Source organism: Otolemur garnettii, unplaced genomic scaffold (assembly GCF_000181295.1).
Source record: "Otolemur garnettii isolate 467f Iridium unplaced genomic scaffold, OtoGar3 scaffold00046, whole genome shotgun sequence".
NCBI classification, from domain to species: domain Eukaryota; kingdom Metazoa; phylum Chordata; class Mammalia; order Primates; family Galagidae; genus Otolemur; species Otolemur garnettii.
In genome coordinates, this window is record NW_003852441.1 from 11,370,505 (window position 1) to 11,378,240 (window position 7,736).

The window sequence follows — 7,736 nt, forward strand, 5'->3', positions numbered from 1 at the left end:
GGGGGTGGTGGTGGTGGGGAATGGCTGATGCTGGAAACATGCAGAGTACCTCAAAAGGTGCCCCTGAAATGTCATCAAGGGGCAATGATTTAGTGAGTTGTAATGTCATCTGAGATAGGAAGTGGGGCCTTTGCATTCATTATTCGGTACAAAGAAAGCCAGGCTGGTCCTGGCAGGAAGTAAATGATAACCTTTGGCAAACCAGACTCTGCCTCCCAGCCCAGAGATGGAGGGTGGTAAGGGCGGGGACTACAGTGATAAAAAGCGCTGGGCGCTGACAAAGGTAGAAGGAAATTCAATAGCAGATGTACAGCGTGGTCTGGCAAAAGTGGTCAGGGAAAACAAGGCCGCACTTCGCAGGAATTAGGGTCGTGGGCAGAGACATGGGGCTAACATAAAAAGGTCTGGGGATAGACTTTTGAGCCTTGAGCAGCACTTCTTCCTCACAGTAGAGGATTGTGGTCTTCCTCTCGCAATAACCTTAAAGCAATAATGATGGCTCTCCTCTGTAAGACTTCCCAGGGAACTGTAAATAAAATCTCAGTTTGATCCTTACAGTGTCTGAAATTGCAGGGGGCTAGGAGGTTAGGGACTGTCTTAGGTCTCTGGCCCTTTTGCCTCCATGCCATTAGAAAGCTCCTAGCACTACCTTTCTCTCCATTGCTCATTCACCTTGGTAACCCAAGCATCAGGCCCCTACTCACTGCTCTCATCAAAAATCTAGGCACTACATACCTCAGGCCCCAGAGTTCTTCCTTCTTTCAGACACCACATTCTTTATATCCCAGAGATCTGGCTTCATAGTTTGGTTCCTACTTTTCCTACAAAAGACTCAGCTGTCTGACACTCTTGGTCTTGTTTTTTGTTTTTAAAGTAATATTAGCCATACTTCCTTGTCTTGTTCTTCTCATTTCCCTCCCGCCAGATACACACACACGTGCCACAGAACTATCTTGGCACATATTTTCTTATGGCTGAGCCAAAAAGGATGTTCTGAGGCTGAGGCTTTGCCACTTGGTGGGAGGTAAAGTGAAGGCCAGTCTATGGTTGAGGGGATAGAGAGGAAAAGGAGTTAAAATTCTAAAAGAAAAAAGAAAACAAGTGATGTATCAGGTGTGATGGTAGCAGAAAAGTAGAATTAAATGGAGCCATGTGAGATAATACACCTATTCTTCCCCCAAATGATTCTAATTTCCCTGTGACAGAAAGCAGGTCGAAAGTTAAAACCTTAAAAATCACAAGATAGAGAAGGATGAGCTCTGCCTTCCTTAAATACAACCTCACCATCTCCCTCTACCCAGCCTTATCCTACGTTGATCCAGAAGCTGGGAGAACAAAGTAAAGCTAATTTCCAAAAGAGGAAAGTCAGCAGCTTGCCATTTCCTGGATTAGCAACAAACTGGATCAACTAATGAATACTTATATCTACCCCTATCATCTCCCACTCATTTTGCAAGACTGTGGAGGAAACAAAGAAGTAAAATGTATGACTAAACTATGATTATTCTGTAACAAACATTCAAGAATTTATCAATTCAAAATAGTGTTCTCCTTAAATACTTACCTTGGAGGGTTACACACTTATTTTAATAATGCCTCCACCATTGCTCAAAACATTTTAAAAACTCTTCTTAGAATTACCTTCAGGGACAGTTTAGAAACTCCTTGTAAAATAACCTTCCTCTACTGTCATACCTCCTTTGTATATAAATGTTTGCCATATCTGTCACTTAACCTCATTCACTTAACAAGTATGCACTTATTGAGTGCTACTATGGAAAAGTACAGGAATACAGTGGTGAACAAAACCAGATTGAGAACAACCTTCATGCAGCTTACTGATGGTAGAGACAATCACACAACTACCAAACAAATACAAACTTCAATTGTCCAAAGGAAAGCACATGTGTTAACAGAGTCTATAATGGGTCTTTGACACGGTGAAGCTGCACTGAGAGTTGAAGGATAAAGTAGGTGCTAATAAGGTGAAATCAAGAGGGTTAGGAGAAAAGCATATGCAAAGGCCCTCTGGCAAAAAAGAACATGCAAGCCAAAGGTCTCCAAAGTCAGGCTGTCTAAAGAAGAATGGGAACAGAATGGAGGGATGAGTGAGTTCAGAATACACAGGGCCTTACAGGGTACCTTACAATATTATCTTTATCCAAAGAATAGTAGGAAATTCTCTGTATCAGTTACCTATTGTTATACAACAAATCACCCCAAAATTTAGTAAACAACTTTTAAAAACTTTTTTTTTTCATGATTCTGGGGACTAGCTGGGAGTTCCTCTGCTGTTTTCATCGGAGCTCACTCATGTGGTTGCACTTGGCTGAGTAGGAAAATCCAAGATGGCCTTGCAAACATGATTTTGCAGTTAGTGCTGGCTATTGGCCAGAGCCCTTCTCTTCACATGGCTTCATCCTCCGCTGGTCTAAACCCACTTCCTTACATAGTGGTCTCAGGGCAGGGTACCAAGGTGACAAAAGGAGAAGCTGCAAAGCTTCTGAAGGATGAGGATCCAGAACTCACACATCCCTTCTGCCACATCTACTGGTCAAAACTAGTTATGAGGCCACCTCAGATTCAAGGCATAGGGAAAGAGATCCCTTTTTTTTTTTTTTTACACAGTCTCATTACATCACCCTCGGTAGAGTGCTATGGTGTCACAGCTCACAGCAACCTCAAACTCTTGGGCTCAAGTGATTCTCTTGCTGCAGCCTCCAAAGTAGCTGGGACTACAGGCACCCACCACAATGCCTGGCTATTTTTCTGTTGCAGTTGTCATTCTGGCTTAGCTGGCCCAGGCCGGGTTCCAACCCACCAGCCCCAGTGTATGTGACCGGGGCCATAACCACTGGTGCTACTGGCACCAAGCCAAGATCCCAATTCTTGATGGAAGAAGCAGCAAAGTCACACTGCAAAGGAATTTGGGACCATTAAGCTATCACTATAGGCCAAGTAAGATGGAACATGCCTGTAATCCTAGCTCTGTGGGAGGCTGAGGCAGGTGGACTGCCTGAGCTCAGGAGTTTGAGACCAACCTAAGCAAAAGAGTGAGACCCCCTCTCTAAAAATACCTGGGCATTGTGGTGGGTGCCCGTAGTCCAAGTTACTAGGGAGGCTGAGGCAAAAGGATCGCTTGAGCCCAGGACTTTGAGGTTGATGTGAGCTATGATGCCATGGCACTCTACCAAGGGTGACAAAGTGAGACTGTCTCAAAAAAAAAAAAAAATGCGATCACTACATTAAAAGGTTTTAAACACAAGTGGAAGAAGTGTGTGAACGGACATAATTAGGTTTTAGATTTGGAAAGATATCTGTAAATATAGAGAGAAGGCAGAGTACCTGTGGAAACTGGTTAAGTCTGAAGATACAAAAAGATCTGAGGTGCACCATTCCAAAGGGAAGTTGATAAAAAGTTTTGAATTATGACAGTATCACTGAAATAAGTAGACAGCTTTCCCCTAAGTGATAATGAAGATAATACAAAAGTTCTGAAATATTTGTGTAAAAATAATGTTATACATTCTCACAAAGGATTACCCTCCAAGTTTTAATAATCTAATTAAAAACAAAACTAGCTCTACACTGCATACTATAGCTTGTTAATGCCATGAATGTAGAGAAGCCCATCTTGGATGCCACTGATCAAGAGATAGGGCATGAAAATGTTGGGTACTGAGAAATTAAAGTGAACACAATATAGGCTGGGGACACAGGATAATAAGCATAGTTAATACAGTATTTACCTGATGTTTACTGTCTACTTGGCATCATTTTAAGCACTGTAAACATATGATCTTATTCAATTTTTACATTGTTATCCACATTTTATGAAGAAACCAAGGCCCAGAGAAATTAAGTAACTTGCTCAAAGTATCACAAGTAGTGATGGAGGCTATCATTTGAAATCAGGCCAGCTGGCGCTAGACTTGTGTTATTACCCTCCACAACAGAACCTGGGTTGCAGGCGCAGAACAGGAGGGTGAGGAGGCAGCTGGGTGTGGGTATGGCACCATAAGGGCATGTGGGCTGAGTACTATGTCCTGTTTACCTGTAGGGGAAGTCAGACCCCTGAGTCAGAACCCATGTTGGACTGCTTTGCTGGAGCCATCATGATGTGTGGGTGTATAGACCTAGATACTCTGGAAGGAAAGGATTCCCAGGATTCCTAAGGCAGTGGTCCTGGAATCTAGGTCCCTGATTAGGCTGAGATGTCAGCTGGGAGCTGAGCAGTTTGGGGAGAAATTTGGGAAGCTAACCTTACAAGAACACAGAGAAGTTACCTGTAATAAGGAGAATAGTAGGCCAAACCGGTTACTACGGCGGAATCCACTCAAAGGCCCAGGAGTCCACTAAAGGTTGGGTAGGATGGGCAGTGTAACTGGCTTAGGAAATCTGGGTGGGGTTGTGAAAGAGTATGAGCAACTTAACAACAGGCTTTAAAGACCTGTGCTAGTGGCTGTGGGCTGGGGTGCGGGAAGGGAGCTCGGGGTTCCCACGAGGTAGAATTAAGGAATGCCGGATACTGCGCTGGGGTCTTGAAGCAAAGTGTGACCCGCCCCCAAGAGCTCCACCTAGCATCACCTGGGCCACCTCTCCTGCCCTACCATCACTGTCATTCCTGGCCTCACATCTCCACCGCCCCCACACGTGCCGCAGGAGGGAGCGGCCAGACCACAGCGTGATGCTACGACAGGCGGGGCCTCACTATTAAAAGGGGCAAGAGGCCGCGGCGCGGGCCCCAGGACCAGGAGCGGGCCACTGGAGGGTCCGCTGTTCTGTCCACAGAGCCAGCAGTGTTAGCGACCCCCTTGAGTCCCCTTGGCGGGCACAATGCAGCTCCTGGTGAGGGTGCCCTCTCTTCCGGAGCGGGACGAACTGGACTGCAACATCTGCTACCGCCCCTTCAACCTTGGGGACCGAGCGCCCCGCCGGCTGCCCGGGACCGCGCGTGCCCGCTGCGGCCACACACTCTGCACAGCCTGCCTGAACGAGCTGGCGGCGCGCGGCGACGGCGGTGGGGCGGCCGCGCGCGTGGTGCGCCTGCGCCGCGTCGTCACATGCCCTTTCTGCCGCGCGGCTTCTCCGCTTCCGCGCGGAGGCGTCACGGAGATCGCGGTAGACCCAGACCTGTGGTCGCGATTGGAAGAAAAAGTGCGGACCGAGGGTGAACGAGATGAGGCGGGAAGACTGGCCAAGGAAAGCGGCGATGATAACGGAGAGGACGATGAGGAAGGGGCGAGCGAGAAAGGGGCGGGACCCAGGAGCGTGGGGTGGCGCGGACTTCGGCAGCTGTGGGACCGGGTCCTGGAGCCGGCGCGCCGCTGGCGGCGTCCGCTGCCTAGCAACGGTGAGGAGGTGGTCGCTGTGGGTGGGTGCCAGGGAAAGTGCCGAGAACTCTGGGGTTTGGCTGCATGCTCCTAACCGTGCTGTCACCAACCCTTCTTTCCCCCAGTGCTCTACTGTCCTCAGATCAAGGAGATTGCCCACATGACCCGTTGCACGCTGTAATCAGGGAGTCCAGAAGCTAAGGCCAAAGGAAGGTGGGAGCTGCAGCTTCAAGAGGCCCTAGTCAAGACTACCGCCTCTGAGAGCCTGAGATTGTCCGTGTGATCGAGAGATGCGCCAAGGGCTGGAGGGAACTTCCGCCCTAGGAGGTGCTGATGCTGAGCTGGGGAGGCTCCTAGACGCACTCGCCCCCGTCTTACTAACTGTGCCAGCCTTAGATTTTCAGGATGGAGTGGCCAAGAGATGATATAAACAAAGCCTGTGTTACCGTGGGAAGCAGACAGACTGCTTAGCTGTGACTTTGGCTTTTGGCCAGGGCGGTTCTGGTGTGTAGGAGCAACAGGTCCCATTTTAGCAATTCTTTGCCAGTGGTTTCAATTTAAAAAAAAAAAAAGGAACAGAAGAGGCTAATTTTCATGTCATGTTAATCCGACTTCTCTGGCATGAAAAGGTTGCTGATATGCCTGCTCTCTCCCCATTACCAGTTCCAAAAACTGAGATGCCTCACTTCCTTTGTGATTAGGAGCCTTACTTCATTTCACAATCTCCCTTCAGTTGCTAGGGAGGACAGGTGTCATAAGTTCCAAAGGGTAATTATGTGAGGTGCCTAGGCAGGAAGGTAGAGACATTTGGCAAAGGCCATCAAATTTTAAACTTTTGCTATTATCTGTATTATACGCATATCTTTACCGTCACAGAGAAACACTGGCACTACTGAAAATGTATGCTCATAAAACTTGTATCCCATAATGGGATTATCACCTATTGTATCATGGATTCCATTTTAAAATCCTATAAATATGATAGTAGTCATAGTCAAGGGCCAGCAATGTCAGTTATCACTGGGAGAAGTGCAGAATCTCAGGATCCCACTCCAGACTTCTTCAATCAGACTACATTGTAACAATTCCAGGTGATTTATGTGCATGTAAGAATTTTAGTAGAATTGATCTAGATTCTAGACTAGTATACTAATCACCATCTGTGGATGGAATATTTAAAGCACAATTGGTATAACTGATACACTGTTTTAACATTGCTGAATAAATCTTATGGTGATAAACATTTTTCTTACCTGAAAATGTGAACTTATTAACCTTAATTTTCTTAGGAGTATCCAGACTTTTTAAATTACTATTATTTTTGACAAATCATAATTGCATATATTTATAGGGTATAAAGCTCAATTTTCGTAACTGAATTTTTGCATTTTCCTGTCCTTAAGTCTCAGCTTCTCTTGGAGAAGTCTTTTTTAGCATTCATACTAGTAGTACCCCTTCTCCTCACTCTTTGTAACATAATGCCTTGTTTTTACTTCCTTATTTTCTGATGTTTCATGTCCTGTGGGTGTTTCCCACTGGAATGTAAGCTCCATGGAACTTACAACTTGTGACTGTTTTATATCCAGAGCCAACAGCAGTGTTAATGTATAATATGTACTCAGTATTTTTTAATATAGTAGCCTCAAGAACTAAGTGGCCTCTTTCAGCATCCAAGAGGCTCTGTTAGTGAACAATAAATGTCAAGGAAGTGTCTAGCAGTTCAAATCTTTAGCAAGTTATGCAAGTTTGACCCCCAACTCCTTGAAGTGTAGGCCTTTGCTTCATATTAGAACTCAGTCTGTGGAGCTGCAGTGACCTCTACTGACTTTAAGGGGAACTAAGCAACTTGAAGGAAAGAATGGTCAAAAGGGTGGCTGGAAGGTAATTTTGATCTTGCTAATAAGCACTCCTCCCTATATATATATATATATCTATATATATATATATATAATATATATATATAATACATATATATATGTATTTGAGACAAGACACTATGTCACCCTTGGTAGAGTTCTGTGGCATCACAGCTCACAGCAAACTCAAAATCGTGGGCTTAAGCTATTCTTGCCTCAGCCTCCCAAGTAGCTAGGATTACAGGCACCCTACCCACTGAGCTACGGGAGCTGCCTCCCAATACACTTCTGCCCAGAGTCCTGTTCTCTGTCTCTGTGCTTAACTGGAGCTATTTGTTGCTCACCCTCCATATCTCCATAGTGCATTGTGTGGTTGGGGTTGGAAAAAAAGCCTCAGTTTTAGTGAATCATCTAAGATAAAAATGAGGAAGAGGAAAGTCACAAGGTTTTTTAAAAAGAAAGATAATATGAAATGGCAGAAAGCAACAACCCTTCTTATCCCTCCCCCCTTAAGAACTTCCCCCAGTCACAAATAACAGAGCACACA

At 45.5% G+C, this 7,736-nt stretch overlaps 1 protein-coding gene across 1 annotated transcript; it reads left to right on the forward strand.

The window, feature by feature from the left end:
• Nucleotides 1–4,836: 4,836 nt before the first annotated feature.
• On the forward strand, nucleotides 4,837–5,821 carry LOC111725672 (putative uncharacterized protein FLJ38447). Its single transcript, XM_023513960.1, has 2 exons — nucleotides 4,837–5,353; nucleotides 5,459–5,821. Exons 1-2 carry the CDS (start codon nucleotides 4,837–4,839, stop codon nucleotides 5,512–5,514), a joined length of 573 nt encoding a protein of 190 aa, XP_023369728.1. The 3' UTR covers nucleotides 5,515–5,821.
• Nucleotides 5,822–7,736: the final 1,915 nt, after the last annotated feature.